The 23413-nt window shown below is 40.2% G+C and overlaps 1 protein-coding gene across 3 annotated transcripts in view; it reads left to right on the forward strand.

Moving 5' to 3' along the window:
- Window positions 1-23147, forward strand: part of FAM91A1 (family with sequence similarity 91 member A1) — a 45486-nt gene extending 22339 nt beyond the window's left edge. The window contains exons 15-24 of one of the 3 annotated variants that reach the window (XM_029923397.1): window positions 1140-1272; window positions 5827-5975; window positions 7260-7394; window positions 7551-7664; window positions 11549-11621; window positions 14260-14409; window positions 16641-16745; window positions 17257-17380; window positions 18611-18680; window positions 20205-23147. In XM_029923397.1, coding sequence (XP_029779257.1) covers window positions 1140-1272; window positions 5827-5975; window positions 7260-7394; window positions 7551-7664; window positions 11549-11621; window positions 14260-14409; window positions 16641-16745; window positions 17257-17380; window positions 18611-18680; window positions 20205-20390 — 1239 coding nt within the window. In that variant the 3' untranslated portion in view covers window positions 20391-23147. The other 2 variants (XM_029923398.1, XM_029923399.1) reach the window with 2 other exon arrangements.
- The last annotated feature ends 266 nt before the right edge of the window (window positions 23148-23413 follow it).

Genomic DNA, 23413 nt, shown 5'->3' on the forward strand with positions numbered 1-23413 from the left:
AACACCATAACATTTTTTCACTCTTCCTTCTCTGTAGGGTTTTAGGTTTTTTAATGCAGAAATATATTTGGGATAATCCTTGATGTTAATTGGTCTCTTATTTTTACCTTTATACATCCATTATTCCGTTAATACTTTTAATACCTTGTTAACCCCCTTTCTTATTGTGTATCATCTTGGCAAATTTGCCAATAAATTTTTTCTTTTCTAGCACATTCTAAATTGTTTTCCTGATTCTCATTTTTCTTACCTCAACTAGTCTTTTCCCACGTTTAGCAAATTGGAAGACCACTTTGTTTTTTATATATCTATATTCTCTCATATCACATAGTTATTCTTGGGAAAAGTCTTTTAGTTTTTAAAAATAGTTTCTTAGCTATGTTTTAAGAAGCTTCATCTTGATTAAGCTTCATTGGTTGATCTTACTTTTTAGTGCAGATCTAATTTAGTAATTTTCCCCTGTGGACCTGTCTTTCCGTTTCCTGTGTTGTTTCTGGGATATATGTGTTTTTACATATTAAACAAGTATCTGGCTCAGTGTCAGAAGAGCATGCGTTAAAATGCAGCCCAGCGAGCACAGGGGTTTTGTCCACTGTTGAATCCATACATCCTAGGCAGGTCAGCCATAGCACCTAATAAGGACTTAGTGAATTCTTGCTGCGTGAATCTAAGCTGGACATCCAGTCGTGTGAAGCAGCCACGTTGAATCACATACTCCATTGCCCCGTGCAGCCAGTGATACAGAACTATGGACATGGTGGTGAGAATTAGGGGGTGATTGGTGACTGTGGATTGGAGAACTTTTCTGAATGAAGCAGAATGTAGAATGTAGATCTTGGAATTTTTTTAAACACCCCATTTGAATCATGTGGGACATATAACATATAATGGTGTAACTTAACATTGTTTGGTTGCTTAAACTTGTTAGTTTTACTTGCTGGGATAATTTCTATCATCTTCAAGGATGTATTCAAATAGAAACTCAACCGAAATTTAGGTTAATATTTGTTTCGGTATCGCCTGGGCAAATTTGTGGTTTATTGCTTCTTAATAATGTCTTAATATCTCTACTGTCTGGTTACATATTGGGATGAATGGTTTGAGAGTGGTATTGCAAAATTTATTTTCTCTTGGTTCAGGTTCAGAGCACTGGCGAAGGAGAAGCACAGAGATACTTTGATCACGCACTTACTCTGAGAAACACAATATTGTTTCTGCGTCATAATAAAGATCTAGTTGCACAAACTGCACAGCCAGACCAGCCCAATTATGGTATGATAAATGTACTTGATTTTGAAGACATGATCCTATGGAACTTCTTTAAGAAATTAAACAGGTCACGCTCATTTATTTAATACATTTTGTGTAGACGGCATGTTGAATTTGTAACTAGAGGCTTGTTTTGTGAATTTCCTTGCTTGTGAACTCTTTCTTACCTCATTTTACTTTTTCTCCTTTCTTACGTGCCACTGACACTTACAGTATTTAAGTCTGTTTGGTACCTATAAGAAGGGTTGGAGTGTTCACTTGTGGACGGAATTTAGAACAGGCCCCAGTTTGAGGGGTTAACAGGTGCCAAAATGTAGTTGTTTTAAGAGGCACAAAATTTCTTAAGTGAGTGATTCCATTGTATAAAAATAATAAACAGGAGCTTCCTGTTGAAATGCTGCTGTAATATTTACTAAGTATTTTACTGTAAAAAATAAAAAAGATGACACAGAACCTCTTTTTAGAGAGTCAGAGAGGCAGCAGCACGTGCGGTCCACGAGGAGCTCTAGTGTGGCGACCGCTCGGCGTGCAGTGTCACGGTCAGGAGAGACAGGGGTTCCCGGCTGGGGATGAGCGGTCAGAAGCCCTGGGCTGTGCGGCGCCACCCAGGGACGTGTGTTTCTAAGAAGATGACGTGGCTCGGGCACCAGTGAAGGGCATTTGGCGCAAGTCCTCGGACATTCTCCGGAGCCGCATCTCGGAAGTCCGTGAAATCGTAGCACCACGATAACACTTATTCTTCCTCCTTCTTGCACTCACTTGAAAGTTCTGTTTTCTGGCCAAGAATCATCAGGTTTCTCAGTCATATCCATTTCCATTCTACTTCTTTCACCAGCATCTGGCTTTCTTTTCAGCTCAATTTAAAACTAAGGACGAGGCGGGCACTTCGGTGGCTGAGTCGGTTAAGCGGCCGACTTCGGCTCAGGTCATGATCTCACACTTCGTGAGTTCAAGCCCTGCATCAGGCTCTGGTCTGACCACTGGGAGCCTCGATTCTGCTTCGAATTCTGTGTCTTCCTCTCTCTTTACCCTTCCCTGCTCCTGCTCTGTCTGTCTCCCAAAAATAAATAAATGTTAAAAAAATTTTTTTAATGAAACAAGATAAAAAATAAAAGTTAAGAAAGAAGTAATTTAAGGACAGAATCAGTTGTCACTTCACAGAAGTGGCTGCAGAGGGGACAGCAGAGCTGCCGGACGGGTGAGCTAAATGTGGCTGGACACACTCGGTTTACTGTGACTTGCTTCTGCTACCTTCGTGGGTCAAGTGCAGAGACAGACGAGCAGAAATAGGAATGATTCCACGTGGGGCTCTTTTTGAGGTAGTTCATGAATAATTAAACCAGAATATTAAATCAGCAAATGCCAGGAGGCCACATCACTTACTCATAAGCATTTGTTAATAGTAACCATTTTTTGGTTACCAAATACTAGATCATGTGACCTAAGCAGTAAGCGGCACAATCTCGAAGATATTTTTGGACGTAAAAATCCTGAAATTACTGGGACTTCTTAGTGCCTTACGGAGATAATAGGTTAGAATATTCGAAATACTGTTATAACCGTCTTGAAATCAGTCACCCCCGTGCCAGAAGCCAGGGATGTTAGTGCCAGTGGCCAGGCGAGTCCTTCCCATTTTGTTGTAAAGAAACTGAAGCTTGTCTCAGCCAGATTTCATGCCCATGTAAATATTATGGCCGGTATCACCAGTCAGTGGAAGAAATGGGACTTAAATCCATGTCTCTTGAGATTTTTTTGTTTTTGCTCTGTCCTTTTTATTGTCTTCTCTTGAGCAGTAAGCTTTTTTTTTTCTTTAATGTTATTCATTTTTGAGGCAGAGACAGGAGGGGAGGGACAAAGAGAGAGGGAGGCCCAGAATCCAAAGCAGGCTCCAGGCTTTGAGCTGCCAGCACAGAGCCTGACGAGGGGCTCAAACTCAACAAACACGCGATCATGACCTGAGCTGAAGTCGGATGCTCAACCGACTGAGCCACCCAGGCGCCCCGAGCACTATGCTTTTTATTGATTGATTCATAAACAGTCTCTCACTTAGTAGTCTGGACTTTTTCACCATTAGTCATTTAAGTATCTTCAAGGGAAGATCTAAACCTTATCTGTATGAAAGTAGTTAAGTATTTTTCTAACCTTGGAGGTTGACTTGATAGTTGATGGCTTCTGGGTGCCAGTTAAAGCTTTTGTTGTTTAGTCTCTCCTCACTCAGATTTTTTTTGCTGGACAATTTTTCACTTATAGCTGTGATTTCTTCATTTTATTAAATTTGTTCTTGATTTGTTGCATTTAAGCATAAATTTCTATACTCTTTAAAGAACTTTTTCCCTTCTCTCCTTTTCTGGAACCAACTACACACCTCTCATTTTACTTCAAAATGGACATCACATCTGGCTCCAGCCAGACTTACAGCTGCTTCCGGTTCTCTTCCTCCATCTTGTCTGCCAGAGTGTGGACCAGATGCTCTTCCTGACGTCTGGGGGACCCTCTCTCCTCTGTTAACATTATATCACAGACTCTGAGTTGTTGTTTTTTTTTTTAACATTCTATTTGGAAATATTTTAAATTTACTGAAAAGAAAAGAATAAGAATCGGATAATTACTTTTAACCCAGAATTTGGGAATAAGTTAAGTATCATGGTGTTTCTCCACTAAATTTTTCAGGGTGTGTTTTGGTTTGTTTTGTGTTTGTTTATTTTTGGGACAGAGAGAGAGCGTGAGCAGGGGAGGGGCAGAGAGAGAGGGAGACACAGAATCCGAAGCAGGCTCCAGGCTCTGAGCTGTCAGTACAGAGCCCGACGTAGGGCTTAAACTCAGGAACCGTGAGATCATGACCTGAGCCGAAGTCGGAAGCATAACCGAGTCACCCAGGCGCCGCTCAGGGTATGTTCCTTAAGAATAGGGCTCTCCCTCACATCACCTTCAGAGATGTAGTATTGCTACAGTAATCTCCCATTTGTATTCCACTTTAGCAGTTGACCCAAGAATGTCCTGCACAGCATTTATCCCCCTCAAGTGCTGGATCTGGTTTAAGATCAGATCTGCATGAAATTGTCATGTCTCCTTTATCTCCTTTATTCTGGAACAAATCTGTAACCTTTTTTGTCCTTTCTGACATTCTTTTTTAAGAATATAGTCCCTTTTTGTTGGTGTTACTAGAAAGTTTCTCACCTGGGGTGTGTGTGATGTTTCCCTGTGGTTAGTAGATTCAGGTTGTGCACTCACGCTAGTGATGTCATGTTCTTCCAAGGGTGTGACATCCGGGGGCATGTGATTTCCATCTGTGCCCCATTGCGATGGTAACTTTGCTCACCCAGTTAATGTGTTTTCTGATTCTTCCACTGTGTAGTTAATTATTCTGCCCACCCTCAACTGCTAAGTAGTCTGTGCGCAGGCACTTGAAGACCGTGCACATATCCTCCTCATCAGGATGCTCTGAGATCGGGCATCCAGTGATGTCCATCTGAACCATTCTTTACTGCGATGGCTGCAGATCGATCATTCTTCCCAACTCCAGCACTTCTTCCAGTAACAGCCAGGACTAAGCATTCTTTTATACTCTCAGTGTGGATTGATGAATTCCTATTTTTTTCAATGGCTTATAATTAGTCGTTGCTCTCTTACTGTGTGCGCTACGGTTGTCTTGGATCTTGCCAGTGGGTTTCCCTTCAAGCTGACTCTTTCCTCGTGTCATGCCTCCATCTTAAAAAAATTTTTTTTTTCATTTTTGGAGCAGTTCTTTACTTTGTTGCAAAACAATCTTATCTACTCTTGTACTTCTGTCCCAGTCCTGGAATCAACCTTTTCTCCTAGGAGCCTGGTTTCTCATACTGGAATGTGGTATTAAAAACCAAGGTCCTGGTGTTAGCTGTGCTTAGTGCTTCCATGCCCTTCTAGCAGGTCATACGTTTTTTGAGTCAGTCCTGTTTGAGTGGGAGATGGGCTAACTTCACCTTCTAAGGTTTCTTTCAGCCTTAAATATCTTTTTAGAGAACAAACAGGACTGAGATTTTCCGAAAGGATAAGAATGGGGACACTTAATCTGTTGCATGCTGAGTGAGTTCATGCTTTATGGACCAACGGTCATGGGTACATATTGTTAGATGAGGAACTCATTCCTATGCCAGACCCAGAACTTGGTCTTGAAGCTCTTTGTAGAAATCAGAAATCGGGGGAGGCAAGGACAGAGATTTTTGTGGCACTTAGGTCTTCCTAGTACCTGGAGTGGCGGGGGATGGAGAGGAAGTAAGGTGGAACAAGCCTGCAGTTTTAACGTTAACAGGGGGCCTCACAAAACACCAGTTTGACAGTGGTCTTTTTAGACCAGGGAGTAAAGACCATTCGTTTTCAATCTTAAAGTGTCTCGGTGGTCTCCAAGGAAATTGGGAACTTTTAATAGCAATACTCTGTTAAAATGACGTTTAAATATCAAGGTGATATTTTGTCTTAGACATTTACAACATTTAAGTATTTTACCAGTATTTTGTCTTAGACATTTTTGCTTCCCATTGTCAGTCTTTCATTCTATGTGTATGCTTGATCATAATTCAGGTTTTCCTCTGGATCTCTTACGCTGTGAAAGCCTTCTGGGTTTGGACCCTGCAACTTGTAGCAGAGTTCTGAACAAAAATTACACACTACTCGTCTCCATGGCCCCTCTCACCAACGAAATCCGGCCCGTGAGCAGCTGCACTCCTCAGGTAAAGAGCCACGGGGAACGTTGCCAGCAATGGCATTTCACACTTGCTCGTGGTGATCTGAAGAAGAGGTTTTCCAGTTTGATTGTGTTATTTCTCATTCTGCTGATACCAGATGTTAAGATCATAGATTCAGTAAGCAGTTTGCATTTTATGCTCCTGTAAGATACCCAGTTTGTAGGGTAGAGTTGGTGCATTTTATTCGTGTATCATCTTGTGATTTGTGCCACATTGAAGTTTTCTTGATGAGTGCAGTATTTTAAAGAGAATGTTTCAGATGCTCTAGGAAGGAAGCCTTGAGGGATCAAGTCAAGTAGGAAAAAGAAAATGGTATAGAAGTAGGGCTATGATGGAAAATAAATTGGAAAGGAAAGATTGCACTGGAAGCTAGAACTTTAGAAAACTGACTTGTGAAAATTACTGCTGGTCTTCTACTTTCTAAATATAAATCAGTTTACTTTCTGAATATAAATCCTTTGCAAGGATACTGTTTTCAGAGGGCGGGGGTCACGCAGCTGTTCCGCAGTGCCGCGTCCTGCCTGGTTTCCTAGATGTGCGAGGTTCATGGCGTGGGAGAAAGGAAGGGTCCTTGGACAGGGTTGACCTCATTGCCGTGCTGGTCCAGCTGCCCTAGTGAGCACACCTCCCCCACCTCCAGATTTGCCCTCTGTTCAGTAGGAGTGGTTTATAGACTTACATTGACCAACTCTTTTTTTTTAATAGTTCTTTGTGTGCCCCACCCAACCCTCTCCCCTAAACACATGTTCTCCTGTTCTGTGACATGACTTCTAGGCACATAGGAATGCATGAACTGAAGGAATCGTAGACGGATGGAAGGTTAGATAGTCCCTTTTGTGAGAAATTGCATGTGACTAATGACAATAACACTTTGAAACAGGGCTTATTATTTGGCAGGTACTGTATTAAACCCTTTTGAGCAAGCGCACAATGTCTTTACAAGGTAGATATTTTGTCACCACATCACGGAAAGACAAAGAAGTAACCTCCTAAGATGACACAGCTGAGGGGATGAAGCCAAGGTTCAGACCTTGGTGCTCTGCTCCAAGGTCGGTTCTCCCGGTTACAGCACCACGACGTGCGTTCTCACTTCTGGGGTACAATGGAAACCGTTTGGATGGAGCATTTAAATTTTATTTTCCTAAGGGTCATAGCAGTGAACACTTACGTGAGGCATTAGGTGTTCGTAAGACCAGCCTTGGACCCTTGTGAAAGTTGGCTGCTGTAGAGAAGTATGACAACTTTCTCTTACCTGTTTTACGATTACAGCATATTGGACCAGCTATCCCGGAAGTCAGTTCTGTCTGGTTTAAACTATACATTTATTATATCACTGGGCAAGGACCACCATCTCTCTTACTGTCCAAAGGTACAAGACTTCGAAAACTGCCAGATATATTCCAGGTATGTTGTGTGCGGTTTGCTTCTTTAGTTGTTTTTGAGGAGGCTAGAGATTGCTAAGCAGCATTATAGCGTTATATATAAACTAAGATCTTCTTAGTTATCGTTTGTTTTGTTAAATTTCTAAACGCCGTTTTATCTTTCTTTTCTTTTCCATAGGGTTACGATCGATTACTAATAACGTCTTGGGGTCATGACCCTGGGGTAGTCCCTACATCCAATGTGCTCACGATGTTGAATGATGCTTTAACACATTCGGCGGTTCTGATTCAGGTACAGTTGCTTTATTTGAAACAACCAGTTTTGGATTTTTATTTTTAAAGAGTATAATTTGCTGAGTCACAGACAGATGTCAGTGATTTGAAGTACGTAAAACTGAAACGTAAGAGGTGAGATGTGGGATTTTGCCCCGGCCTTCGCCTGGCCGTGTGGGAATCCCAGAAACAGCGTGGGTTCTGTAGTTAGACCCAGGCTTGGATTCCGGCTTCACCTTTTGCTGCCTGTGTGGCCGTAATTGTTTGCTACGTGTGGAGGCTCTGTCGAGGCGTCATTTCACACAGCGCACAATCCACCGGTTTACGGTGTACAGGTCAGTGTTTCTTAGGGTAGCCGCACGTGTCCACAAGCCTTCATCAGGCTCAGTCCCCTGTTCCCCAGTTCCAAACAGCACTAATCTGTTTGCTGTCTCTAGAATGCTTATTCTGGGCATTTCACACACACAAAATCATGTAATAGGTGGACTTTTGTCACTGGCCTCTTTCACTTGGCAGGATGTGCTCGAGGTTCGTCGTGTTGCAGCCTGCATCAGTCCTTCATGACTCACTGCTGCGTTCCTTTTTATGGCCAAATAATAAGTCCCTTGTGCAAATATGCCACATTCTGTTTTTTCCATTCATTGTTGATGGACGCTTGGGCTGCTTCCACCTTTTGGCTATTATGAATAATAGTAATCATTGTTATAAATGTTCATTTCTAGGCTTTTGTGTGGCCGTGTTGTCATTTCTCTTAGATATGTGGCTAGGAGTGGACATGCGGGATCATGAGGCAGTTCTGTGTGTAACTGTTGAAGGAACTTCCGGGCTGTTTGCCAGAGTGGCCGTGTCACTCTGCATTCCCACCAGCACCTGGTAGTATCGGCCTTCTTAAGTTAGAACCCACCTGGTGGGTGTGAAGTGGTATCTCTTGGTGGTTTGATATGTATTTTCCTGATGCCTAGTGCTGGGGGCCTCTTTTCACACACTCATGAGCAGTGTGATGTTTTGAAGATACTTCTCTTATACGTAGTTTCCCACCCATGTAATGAAGATGGCGATGTTTACTGTATGGCAACAAAAAATAATAGTAGCAGCTAATGACGAGATAAGCAGTTTATGTTCATAGGATTGTTGAGAGAATGAAATAAGAATGTGTGTAAAGCGTGCAGCACACTTTGTGCTTCATACTAGGTTCTCAATAAAGATTTCATTGATTTATTCAACTAACAATCGTATGTGCCATATTCTGTGCTAATTAATGTGGATATACAAATAAGACACAGTCCCTGCGTTGAAGGGAGTTAAGTCTGGTGGGAGAAGATGCATAAGCAGCCAGTTTCAGTTTTTTGCTGAGTGCTGAAGAGAATTCTATCTGGTGCAAGCGTTAGAGAGGAGTACCCAGTTCAGCCCTGAGGCGAGGAGAAAGGCGGAGCGGACACTTGTTAGAGAAAATGAGACTCAGGCTGAGTACAGAAAGATGATACAGAAGAGAGCCAGGCCCGGCAGAGGGGTTAGCATGAATAATTGTCTGGGTAGAGATTTTTTTTCTTTTTTCTTTTTCTCCACTGCTGTGTTCCTACTGTCTAGAACAGCACCTGGCCCGGAGTAGCTACTCATGAGTGTTTGGATGTGTGTAGGCAGGGCCTGGAGTGTAGTGTGCCTTGACTGTTCTGCTGTAGAGCTTTGTACCCTATAGACTGATGACGGAGAGCAGAGGGTGCGGAGCAGGGGACGTCCGTGGTCAGTGTGTTTTGGGAAGATCAGCTTGGAGAGTGTGCTGAGCACGGTGGGGTAGGGTAGAGTAAGCTACCTGAAGCAACAGGACCAATTAGGAGTTGGTGGAGGGGTTCCGATAAGAGGGGAAGACAGCCTGCATCAGGAAAAATAAGTGTTGAAAGGAGAAACTGGATTCAAGAATTATTGCAAATTAAAGTTAATAGAATCGATCAGATGTCTGAGAAGGATACGAGAAGAGGAAGAGCAGGTTCCTGGGGAATTGGCTTGTGAAGGTGGAAGGATGGCGATATCCCTGCTGAGCGACCAGAGGAGCAAGGGCCAGCGTACGGGGGTCAGATGATGTGTGTTGTGTTTGGCGCGTGCTGAGTGTAAGGCGCCTGTGGGGCATTTGGGTGGTACAGCTTTCTAGTCGGTAGTGGAACGTATTTTGAAATCCAGATGAGTTGAACAGGAGACGCGGACTTGACTGTCCGCGTCAGCGTGTCAGGGTAGTTGAAAGCATGAGGGCCGACGTGATCGCCAGCGGGGAGGACACCTGGCAGGGCAGTGGTGGCAGATGACCTCATGGGACGGGTTAGACGTGGCTTCCAGTCAGTCTGCCTAAATTCAAATCTTGATTCCACCACTTGTTAGGAATCTTGGGTGAGTTCAGTAATCTTGAATTTCTTCACTTGCAAACCAAAGATAATAATGGTTCCTAAGTTTGTTGAAATGAATGGCCGAATCGCACAATCTACATAAAATGCCTACACTTGTGCCTAGCCCACAGGACGGTCCCAGAAGGTGTTAGCTGTGTAGCGGTAACGGTAGCAGACGCAGCAGAGTTTTAACGTGTTTGTTACGGAGTTTTGTTTTTGCTAAAAAGAATGCCTCCTTTCTTTTAAGTTTTGTGGAAGAAACTCATCTTGCTGAACAAAATTAAGATTTTGATTAAAACCATGCTTTCATTGTAACAGCCTTGATTAGGGTGTAAATCATAACTGTACCCATAAAGTAGAAGCGAGCTGCCAGAAGAAATACTTTCAGGTTTTTCTGTGAACCATTGAAATGAGTGCATTTTGCTCTGAAATGATTTTTTTCTTATATATCAGAGTACTTTGAATTTAAATAATGCAAAGGTTTTTATTAATGGAAAAATGTATAGATCCCTAGTGTTAAATTTTCTTTTGTAATGATACTAAATACACATAAACGTGAATTAAGTTCTTCATTTTTAGCATTCTTACACAGTTGTAAAACCAAAATAAACTTGGGGGTGTAAATTAAAAAAAAAGACCTTTAATTAAAAAAACCCTTTTTTTAAAACCAACAAACAAAATGAACATTAATTGAAAGTAATGGTTAAAACTATTATTCGTAGCATAGGAGTGGGGTGGTGAGACTCAGATTTTTTTTAATTCAATTTTTGAATTGATAGAACCTTCCCATGATCCAGTAAATCACTATTAAAAGGTGCACAGAGGAAAGTATCACTCCACTTCTAACGTGGTCTGCCCAGTTCTCCCCATTTCTTTTTCTAATCAGATCCATTTATTAGTTTGTGCTGTACCCGTCTAGAATTTCTTTATGCAGATGCAAGCCACCCCACAGTGCTGTACCCCCGTGCCTTTTTCACTTAACAACTGGAGACCTTTCCGTTCCATTTCAGGTCATAGGGAGCTTTTTCTTTCTTTTTTTTTTTTTTTTGAAGCTGTGTTGAAAATACATACATTAATTTAGTTAACCCCTAATGGGGGCATTTATAATCACATAATTTTGAATATATGTACTAAGTACAGGTTACTGAGTTTTGCATTCCTGGTTTATAATACGCCAAGAGATTAATGATGGGATTCCTTCCCCACGTTCCTCTCTCGGAACTACAGCTAAGCCTTACGTGAGCGAACCCGATTTCAGCCTTCACTTGCCTCACGCCTGAGGTGCCTGTTCAGTGGGCCTCTCTCTGTTGTTAGCAGTGCACTCACTTGGAGACACATTGCCTTATAAGATAATACACGCTTAAGGTTGGTTTGCTTGCTAGAAGAAAATCAAAAATTGTTGAAAGCTTTTTTGATAGAATATGAATGTAGAACATGCCATCACATGGCACAGTCTTATTTACTGTTTGACTGTTCTTGGAAATACAGATTTCTTGTATGACTTTCAACTGTGTTTCTTCATGTTCAGGGACATGGTTTGCATGGAATAGGAGAAACTGTCCACATACCTTTTCCATTTGATGAAACAGAACTACAAGGAGGTATCTTGCTTTTGAATTGTATCTGACTTCTTTATCGTTAATCTTTGACAACAGTTTGGTAGAAAACAGCAGGAACTGAATTCTTAAAACTTTAAGTTCTAGGGTCTTTAAAAAAAATTTTTTTGATGTTTATTTTTGAGAGAGTGAGCACGCACGCTCTGATTAATAGCTAACTGATTAATAGCTCTCTTGCCTTGGGGGAGACTATTGTGTGAATTATAAAAGAAAGGGATCTTCATATCTGAGTATACAGCATATTTCTGTTATAGAAGTTCACATATTTATGAGGACTTCCACTGATATTTAAATCATTTATTAAGGATGTAATTTCAAGTAGATTTTTAACTTTAGTTTCAATAGGAATAATTTTACTTTAAAATTTTTTTCAATTTTTATACATCAATAATGAAGCAAAAGAAAGAGAAATAAAGAAACTGATCCCATTCACAATTGCACTAAAAACCATAAAATACCTAGGAATAAACCTAACCAAAGTTGTAACAGATCTATGTGCTGAACACTATAGAAAGCTTATGAAGGAAATTGAAGAAGACACAAATGGAAAAACATTCCATACTCATGGATTGGAAGAATAAATATTGTTAAAATGTCAATATTTCCTAAAGCAGTCTATACATTCAGTGCAATCCCAATCAGAATTGCACTGGCATTCTTCTCAAAGTGAACAAACAATCCTAAAATTCGTATAGAACCACAGAAGACCCCAAATAGCCAAAGTAATACTGAAGAAGAAAACCAAAGCAGAAGGTATCACAATCCCAGACTTTAGCCTCTACTACAAAGCTGTCATCATCAAGACAGTATGGTATTGGCAAAAAATAGACACATAGACCAATGAAATAGAATAGAGAACCCAGAATTTGACCCACAAATGTACGGACAATTTAATATTTGACAAAGCAGGAAAGTGCTTCCAATGGAAAAAAGTCTCTTCAGCAGGTGATGCTGGGAGAACTGGACAGCAACCTGCAGAAGAGTGAAACTGGACCACTTTCTTACACCATACACAAAAATGGATGAAAGACCTAATTGTGAGACAGGAAACCATCAAAACCCTAGAGGAGAAAGTAGGCAACAGCCTCTTTGACCTCAGCCGCAGCGGTTTCTTACTTGACACATCTCCAAAGACAAGAGAATTAAAAGCAAAACTGAACTGTTGGGACCTCCTCAAGATAAAAGTTTCTGCACTGCAAAGGAAACAACAAAACAAAAGGCAACAGAAGAATGGGAAAAGATATTTGTAAATGACATATCAGATAAAGGGCTAGTATCCAAAATCTATAAAGAACTTACCAAACTCAATACCTGGAAAACAAGTAGTGAAGAAATGGCAGAAGACATGAATAGACACTTTTCCAAAGAAGACATCCAGATGGCTAACAGACGCACGAAACGATGCTCAGTGTCACTCATCATCAGGGAAATACCAGTCAAAGTCACACTGAGATGCCACCTCACACTGGTCAGAGCAGCTAAAATGAACAAATCAGGAGACTATAGATGCTGGCGAGGATGTGGAGAAACGGGCGCCCTCCTACACCATTGGTGGGAATGTAAACTGGTGCAGCTACTCTGGAAAACAGTGTGGAAGTTCCTCAAAAAATTAAAAATAGAACTACCCTATGACCCGGCAATAGCACTACTGGGAATTTACCCAGGGGACACAAGAGTACTGATGCATAGGGGCAGGTGTACCCCAGTGTTCACAGCAGCGCTTTCAGCGATAGCCAGTTTATGGAAAGAGCCTAAATGTCCATCAGCATTCATGAATGGATATGAATGGATAAAGAAGATGTGGTTTATATATACAATGGAATACTACTCGGCAATGAGAAAGAATGAAGTGATGCCGTTTGCAACAACATGGATGGAACTGGAAAGTATTATGCCGAGTGAAATAAGTCAGAGAAAGACAGATACCATGTTTTTACTCCTATGTGAATCCTGAGAAACTTAACAGAAGACCAAAGGGGAAGAAGGGAAAGAGAAAAAATAGTTATAAACTAGAGGGAGGGAGGCAAACCACAAGAGACTCTTAAATACAGTGAACAAACTGAGGGTTAATGGGGGGTGGGGAAGAGGGGTAAGCGGGTGATGGGCATTGAGGTGGGCACTTTTTGGGATGAGCACTGGGTGTTGTATGGAAGCTGATTTGACAATAAATTATATTTTTTAAAAATAACCTAAAAATTTTTTTTTCAAAAATCTAATATGTATTTAATACATTTCAAAAATAAAATGCGTAGATAGTACATAGAAGCCCAACAAGTAAGTGTTTGAGGCAGAACAGAACCACAAAGAGAAGCCTAGAGAATTTGCCACTGACCAGCCCTCTTTGCTTGCTTAGCACAGAGTTTGTTCTGATCAGTAAATGCCTCCTGAAGGCTATAAATAAATCTATGTGTACACCAGCCTTTTACATTCACAAGTAGTTTTTTGTCGGAATCAGTGTTGATAGATTCAAGTATAAAAGTAGTTCTACCAACTTGACAATAAACTATAAAAGAAAAAAAAATGTAGTTCCAAGAATTGTTCAGTAAAAGTGTATTTACCTTTTTTATGTTGTTTTATGTTATAAAACTATTTACTTACAGTGCAATCATCTCTTTGCTCTTAGAGTTCACTCGTGTCAATATGAGTGTCCACAAAGCCTTGCAGATATTAAGGAACAAAGTGGACCTGCAGCATTTTTGTGGCTATGTCACCATGTTGAATGCTTCAAGCCAGCTTGCAAGCAGGAAACTCAGTGACGCTTCTGATGAGAGAGGTCAGCCAGCGGTGGGGTTTTTTGAATTAAGGTGGCTCTACTGAGTTTATCACGATCTTCGTATTTAAGAAGCGGGGAGACCTTTGTGGGGCTGTTGGATTATTTAATACTTAGTGTTTTTTCACTAAAGTGAGAAAATATTCTGTGATATCATTTGGACTAGTAGCAGTTGTTCAAATGGAGAAAATACAGAAGTACTGACCTGGGATTGATACAGAGTGGTTATTGTGTTTTAGCCCTTTACTGTCGTCTCTTGTGTTTATAGGCTTTAAATTAAGTTCCTCTATGAAGTGATGGCTTCATAACTTTAGTCTCTTTGTAAAAGGGTTTCCAAAGTAGAATGAACAACTTTTCCCATTCAACCTTTCTTTTTCTTTTTCTTTTCTTTCTGGTTTTTTTTTTTTTTTTTTTTGGTCAAAGGCACCACTGTCTCAATTACCCAGGCTTAAAATCTTTGTCTCTCCCTTCTTTTTCCACACTGCCCACTTCGTTTCCATGTTCTGGGAATTAGTCTGCAGAAATGTCTCTCATATCCTTTCTTCTCTTCTTGTTTCTTTTTAAATTCTCTGTAACTGTCATTCTAGTGTGCATCTCAATACTGTAGTCGTGAATTACTATAGCCATTTCCTGCTTAGCCTTCCTGACCTCATTTCTCCTTCTGTCTCCAACCTGTCCTGCACATTGACAACAGTTAGTTTTCCTTTTTCTTTTTCTTTTTTTTTTTAATATTTTTATTTATTTTTGAGAGAGAGGGAGAGACAGTGTGAGCAGGGGAGAGTCAGAGAGAGAGGGAGACAACAGAATCTGAAGACAGGCTCCAGGCTCTGAGCTAGCAGTTAGCGCATAGCCCAACGTGGGGCTTGAACCCACAAACTGTGAGATTATGACCTGAGCCGAAGTCAGATGCTTAACTGACTGAGCCACCCAAGCGCCCCTCCTTTTTCTTTTTAATTAAAAAATGCATTTACAAGTCACCTTCGCCTGCTAATTGTTTCTGTTCTGGCCTAGTTTGGGCTTGTATGTGGTTTTGGTGGCCATAGCGCCAGCTCTGGTTTATGACTCTAGAAAACGTTTCAATTCAAACATCTGTCATTGATTGACTGTATTCCCTGAGCCTCTTAGTGTGAAATCCTGAGTAGATACGATTGATTGCTAGTCATCCAGTGGATCATATTGGCTCCCTCTGAGTTAAATACCCACCCCTGGTCCTTTACCTAAGCCAGAGGATTTGAGTAAATTTTAACAGTTGACTGTCACGTATCACAGGGGCATATTCCAAACAGGGGTCTGGGTTAGGCAGTCATTTGAAGCATGTCTGCTACAGTCCTGTTTTCTGTCATTCCATTGACATTTATGGAGTACCTACTGAGGTGCTGGAGAGATTGGAATTAGCAAGACCTAAGGAATAAAACCCTAGAAAGGGAGACCAGCAAGCCAGCCAGCTGTGTAGTGTTAAGTGTGTGGTAGGGCTTGGCCTCAGCTCAGTGTGCTGCTGTGGGATAGAGAAGGCAGATCTCAGCCCACCTGCGCTATCAAAAAAGGCCTCTTAGAGCAGGTAAAGCTTGAAGTCAGTCTTGAAAAGTGAGGATTTGGGCACATGAAAGATGATTGTTGTGTATTTGGAGGGTAGCAGTCTTTCAGGCAGAGGGAATCAGGCAGTAGAGTAGCTCATCTTGGCAGAAAGAAAGAATTTGTTGGAAAGTAGTAGAAAATGAGAGTAGAGAAGTTGGTCACATCAGGAGATCTTGGAGGATCTTCTGTGCTGGAAGATACGAAGAGTCAAACAACTTTGAAGAGGAATGACAGGATCACACTGCATATTTCCATGGGGATAGAAGCGACTTCGGTAAAGATCTAAGTGAAAGTGTTCTGCCCTTTGAGTCCTTGTTTCCTTTGGCCAGGGTTTTACAACCTCAGCCCCATTTATATTTTGAGCCGGATAATTGCTTGTTGTGGGGACTGTCCTACACATTGTAGGACGTTTAGCATCCCTAGATACCAGTAACATCCCTGTCCCCATTCACGACAACCGCATAGGTCTCCAGACGTTGTCAGAGGTCTCTTGGGGGACAAAAGTGCCCCCTAGTTGGGAACTGCTTTAGGCTGAAGACTGTTGATTGTTCTCCATTGTCATTCCTGCTGTTGAAGTCTTCTCTTCTGTTAGGAACGATTTACGGACCACTTGTGCCAACTACTAAATCCTAATATTGTGTATGTCCTGTAATTACAAGGAGAACCTGATTTGGCTTCTGGCTCAGATGTAAATGGGAGCACAGAGTCATTTGAAATGGTCATTGAGGAAGCAACTCTAGATTCGGCAACAAAACACAACTCTGGTAAGGCTTTAAGAATCATTTGCAGTTTTAGACTAGTTTGTGATGTTTAAATCTTCTGTTAAATCATTCGGATGTCGTTTGTCTGCTCTGTTTGTCCACAGTGGACCTTTTAGTAAGTATTTACCAGGAAACATTTTTGTATGTCTAGAATAACAAATAAGGCGTTATAAAAATATGACCTGAGAGGGACTTCAGTTTTGTTTTTCCTATGTTAAATTCTTTCATTCTGTAGATGTCTTAGAAAGTCTTTTTTTGGGGGGGGGAGACAATTTTGAGCATCTAATGAAAACTTCGTACCTTCTCCCCAATAGCATGTCCGTACTCAATAAAGATTTCTTTCCTGTTTCAGAGATTCACTGACCCCTCTGAATCCTCTTCCCTGCTAAGCCCATTGCTGGATACTGCGGGGGTGGGAGGAACCTGAAAATGTATGGACCTCGGTTAAGAGACGCTGGTCAGTCATAATATATGTGAATACCTCTGTCGGTAACAACTGTCTGCCCTTTTGTAGCTGCCACGGCAGAAGTGGATTGGGTTCCTCTCGAGCTGTGCTTTGGAATTCCACTGTTCAGTTCTGAATTAAACCGGAAAGTCTGTAGGAAAATTGCCACACATGGCCTTTGCAGAAAAGAGAGGTGAGGGTTTGTATTCATTGTCATCTTTTCAGCTGTGAGACTTCTAGGCTCTCATTTGCTACGTTGTATTTTCTTTCATTTCACACATGAGCATGGTAATTGCCTTGAGTGTATTTGTTGATTGAATAAAGATTGCTAGTTTAAGGGTTTTGCTCTGTTTTTCAAAATTAAACTTCAGCACCTCAGAAATCTGACGGATGCAAACCTCTGGGACATGTGTTTTGGTTAATTTTAGTTATGTTGACTTAATTACCCACTCTGGTGAAGGCATGGTAAAATTTGCATGCTCAGATGAGATGATAAACCTAGTGTTTGTAGTATGTACGTGTCTAGAACATTCCTCACTACTGTCACTCTCTGTACACACCACACTTGAGTTATGTTATGTAAGTAGTGGTTGTCTCTTAAGGTGGAATGAGAGCCGAATTTCTAAATTTTCTTCAATTTCCATGTTTTCTAAAATGAGTATGTATTACTTCTCAGAGAACGGCACGTAGATTTTGTCTCCTATGCCTACCCTGATCCGTCGGGAGCAGTTGCTAAGAGGCAGTGTTATAAAAGTTCTGTGACTTTTTGAGCACAAGGGGACATTCCTGAAGCCCATTGTCATGGTAGGGTTCCTGGGAGAACTCATGTCCACAGGTCCCCTGGACTTCTTTTAGAAAACAAAATTGGATTATAAGTAATTCATTTAATTGGCTTAATATAGTATCAGAAGACTAAAAGTGCTTAATCAACAAATAATTTAAACAATTCTCTGATCGTAAAATACATGAATAAAAAAAGTAGAAACATTGTAACAGCTTTAAAGATTGCCACCAGAATTGTCACCAGTTTACATGTTTAGGTGGGTTAATGCATATGAAATGTCAGGTATTTTAAAATTAGTTTGGCTATTTGTATCTGCCTGAATTTTCATTTTAAAAGTTCTCTTTTGTTTAACATTGATATTTGCTAATAGTTTAAACTCTTCCTAACAAAAACTTCTCAGTTTTAGTTTTATACATGGCTTTTTATTTCAGAATGGTCTTTTTATGCACTGGTAACTCCCTACTCTTAAAACTGGCAGAAATTTCATTGATGAGAACCATTGAAAAATGTTTTAAAATTTTTATATGATTAGAATGTATTTACATATATAAATGCATTTAAATTGCTGAAATTATTGTGAGATATTTGTTCTTGCCATTAAAATTATAATTGTTTTAAAATGTCCTCCCTTTTTTTCAGCCTTCAGAACCTCTTACATTCCAGTAGAAAACTCTCTCTACAAGTCCTTAACTTTGTTCACTCATTCCAGGTAACAAAACTCCAAAAATCCAGATGGTATTTGCATAGAGCTTTATAGGATGCAGAGCAGTTCAATTTTATGCTCAGGTGCAAAATGTGTGAAGAGAAGTTACTTAAAGACTTTGAACTGATAGGGCATGTGAGCAGGGGAGGGGTGGGGGCGGGGGGCAGAGGATCCAGAGCAGGCTCTGTGCTGGCAGTAGTCAGCTGGAGGTGGGGCTTGAACCCATGAGCTGTGAGATCATGACCTGAGCCGAAGTCAGATACTCAATGGACCGAGCCACCCAGGCACCCCAGTTGGTAAGGACTTTTAAATAGAAATGACATTATTTTTTATTGTTTTAAAAAATTAGTTCCTGTGTAGAGAGCAGATGAAAAAGGGATAAGGGTCGAAGCAAGAGTAGTTTGGAGACTGTTATAATAATAGCCCAGGTGAGGGGCGCATGGGTGGCTCAGTCAGTTAAATGGCTGACTTTGGCTCAGGTCATGATCTCGTGGTTCATGAGTTCGAGCCCCGCATCAGACTCTGGGCTGATCGCTCAGAGCCTGGAGCCTGCTTCAGGTTCTGTGTCTCCCTCACTCTCTACCCTCCTCTGCTCATGCTCTGTCTCTCAAAAATAAATTTTTTTTAAAAATCGCTGAGGTGAGAATTTGGGTAACTGAGCTCCCCTTTTCATTAAAAATACCCCAAAAGTTTGCATGTATCCATAATAAAAGTTGATTGCACATACATATACTGTTACATCATCAAACTACATATTTTATAAAATATACACAAAAATAGAAATTGTGTCAGGATGTAATAGTCGATATAGGATTTGTAAGATTTTTACAGTCCCATGGCCTACATTGGAGTGAGTTCCCCACTTTGGAGACCGCTGGCCTGGACTGTGGTAGCGGGCTATCGTGAATGAATCAAGCAGTTTGGGATACATGTTGGATGTAGATGGATTAACCCGATTAATTCAGTGTGAGGAGAAGATTGAGGGTGTGGTGAGGAAGGAAAGACTCAAGAATGAGTCTCCTGTTTCTGGACTAGCTTCACGTGTGGAGTGGGGAAGGCTGGCAGGAACTGGAGAATTAAGGTCACGGACATGGTAAGTGGGGAGTATATGGGGAAACATCCAAGAGCGATGTCAGATCGGTGGATGTTTTTGAGCCTGGAGTCCTGGGGAGAGGTCTGTGCTCAGTGCTACATGTGGGACTTACAGAGTGTTCTGATGTTCTTAATGTTACGGGAGGGGTTTTTAGAGATTGTTTAAGGATTAACTTTTTTCTTATCCTCTAGTCTCCTAGCCTGTTATTATTTGTGAGCACTTATCATGGTGTGACTTGGGTCAGCCATTATTGCATCCAGTAATACCCATCATTGATTATTTGGGGGTTGTGGGGTAGGTCTTTGCATCACCAACAGTGCTTTGCCTCCCAGAAACATTTGTCGGGCAAGCAAAGTCTGTATTTATAACTCGCTATGTTCCGTGGTTTGGTAAAGTGTTGAATATGGGGTTTTTTTCTCTTGTCCTTGGTCTCGTAGGAAGGTGCTTCCACACTGGATGTTCACACGGAGGCCAGCTTGTCCAGTGTGCCTTCACCGTCGTCCTGTGCTGACACGGGCGTTCCGCTTCCTGCAAAGAACTTAATATTTAAAGATGGCGTCCTATCAGAATGGAGTGGACGGTCACCTTCCTCGCTTCTTGTTGCTAATCTCCATTTGCAATAATTTGGTTCCACCATGCGTTGCTCACACTTTCTGCCTTTTTTTTCTTAACGTTAGCTTTATAGTGCCAGCCACTAAAAAGCACCCTGCTGCTACAGTGCACTTCATGTTAACTGACGTGAAAAGATTGGGGAACATGTTCATGTTTTCTCAAGTTTTCCTCAGCACTGCACCTCCTAATGCAACAAAGAGCTTTTTAGCAGCCTGCACTGTATTTTTTACCTTGAGACAATCTGCATTTCTTTTATAAAACTGAGGGTATACTTTATAGGCTTTATGATGACTGTTACGTTTCTAAGCAGTCACTATGAATATTGCGGTGGTAATTTTATATGTTAGTTTATCAAACATAAATCTTGTTTAATTTTATATTTTGTTACCTACTCTTTAGGGGATCATGGGAAGAGGTGGAACTCTTCCTCTGAAAAGGCTTCTTGGTACTTAAAAGTAGCAAGACTATAAAACAATAAACATCAGTTTTGAGAGATGATCTGATGGGGCATTAAGAATTTCCGTGGATGTCTGTAAATTATGTATATGAGTTAACGTTGTTGAAGTATGTAAATCAGCATAGTTATGTATAACTTAACCTTGATTTATAAGGTCTTAACTCTGACTATGAGTATACATTGACATCTCATGAGAAGCTTTGGAAAACATTCTATTTTTAAACAACGTTTATATGTGGACTTCCGTCGTCACTCACTTTGGGCTTTATATTTTCATAGAGTCTTTATGGAAAAATAGAATTTATTTTCCACTCTTGTAACTGTGGCTGCTGCACGTTTTCACCCTCATTTTTTGTTGAGTAGCTTTACCAATGAATTGTTATGAAATCGAATTTGGTGTTTAAAAACCAAGGATTGTGATTTTAGGTTAGAATTACATATTTAGAGGAATTAAGGCTGTCTTCTGATCAAAACACTCTGGTGATAAACCTACTTTGAAGACATTCTTAGGCAACCTGGACCTTAGATTTATGTGAATAGCTTTGGAGGGACTGATAAAGAAAAATTGAGTAATTTCAAAATGTTTCTTGAATCATTAATTCTCTTAGATCTCAAATGTTAATTAGAATAATTGGAATCACTTTCCAGATTTTTTTAAGTTACCTTCCTTGGGAAATCTGTGCAGTGTTCTAGTTTAGTGTAGCTCTTCTCCTAGGATAACGGTTTGCTTGTTAAAACTGTAACCAAACTAACTGGTCAAACAACATAGATCTAAAACACTTAAGGCATTAGAAAATTTGGGAATGTTATAACCTAAACATTTTGCTGATAATTTTTTGTTATTTATAGAACTGATATTTGTGTATTTAACATACTTCTGGAAATATATGCCTTTCTTAAAACTGTTAACATAACCCTGCATTCAGTATCACGGCCTACCTATAGAACTGAATTCTCTTGGAACAGGTTCCCTGTGGCACACAGTCAGTGCTGTGTTTGGGGTAAGTGCAGTAACGTTTAGTTTTCTACTTTGTCTTACATGAGGTAGAAATCAAGTGTATGTTATAAATGTTTGTCTATAAAAGGAAAATACATACTAATATTAAAATAATTTCTTACGACTGTGAATCACTCATTTATTTTTCCAGTAATTGATATTGTACATTCCTAGTGCTCTTAGGTATGTATATAACTTTTACAGTTTTTCAACTGAACGTTGTAAGTGTTTTATTTGATCAGGGCTCTTTAGTCTCATTTTCATTTGCTTTGTTTATAGTAACTGTAGTTATTTTATTTATTCCTGTATTAACAGTCTCAGCCTACTGTAATGACATGTACACTAATAAAGAATCCGATAACTTGTAGTTGTTGGCAGTGAACGCAGCTGGTGGTGAATTGAAAACTTAAAATATGAGAGTGATTTGCTGCTGTATCACCTTTGAGAGATAATGGAGGAAGAAATAGAACCTAACAGTGATCATGAATTTTAGGGAAATTACTGGAAAACATGTGGACAACTCTGGTCTCTGCTGTGAATGGGGAAAGGTTCCGATTCCCAGCTGAAAAGCTCTCATTATGTTTAAGGAGGGAGAATCTGCTTCGTAGGCTGTTAGTAAAATGGAAAAGCCATTTTTGTGTTTTGCTTTATGAACTTGGCTTTGTTTCATTCATGTGTTAACTCATGTAAAGATTCATCTCCTAAATCTTATGAGTTTTGATTCAGTTCAGCGACATGTTAAATTTTAAATACAGACTTTATTATTTGCCAAAGAAGACCTACGAAGGAATTCTAAAGTAATTTCATTTGGCTTTGTGCTACCTCCCTATTCGATTTCCCCTTTAATGTAGCTTAAACCATGGAAAACATTCTTTGGAAACCAAGAGAAAATGAAAAATCACAGAGGACATAGAATTTAGCACGGTTCAGTTTCACCTGTCAGGTGGGTCTAAAGAAATACAACTTTATGTCATTTACAAACATACCAGGTTTTCTTGATTCCTTTCTTTCCTTCATTTTAAGTATGTGATCAGATGATTTTGTATTTGTTTTTTGGGGGGAATATCACTTTTCTTTTACTTGATGTATATTCAATCTTCTCTGCCATTCATGTTTCTATTTTATGTTCAGTGTTTCAAACACAGTTTGTATTTAAAGATTTTAAAGAACCAAAACTGTAAGTGAGTACAGTGGACTGTTTTCTGGTATGATGTTAATATTATACAACAAAATGTATAAAGTGTTGTCAATTTGATTATTGACACATAATATGTTTACAAATAAACTGTCGTGTTGATCACATTACTGTGAAAATGTGTATATAATCTGTAAGTCCCTTTCTCAGTATTAAATACAGCACCTCAGTACTAAATGCTCTCCGTGCTGTGGCTTTCCCTCATGTTTTTTAATGACCTGTTCACTTGAGAATAGTTTCAGGTTTACAGGAAAGCTGCAGATAGTCCAGAGAGGTTTCCCGTACCCTTCCCCAAGCTTCCCCTGTTGTTAACACCTTACGTAAACTGGCATGTATCTGTCAGAACTCAGAAATTAACCTTAGGACAGTTCTGTTGACTGCATGT

This window comes from Suricata suricatta, chromosome 15 (assembly GCF_006229205.1).
Source record: "Suricata suricatta isolate VVHF042 chromosome 15, meerkat_22Aug2017_6uvM2_HiC, whole genome shotgun sequence".
Lineage (NCBI taxonomy): Eukaryota > Metazoa > Chordata > Mammalia > Carnivora > Herpestidae > Suricata > Suricata suricatta.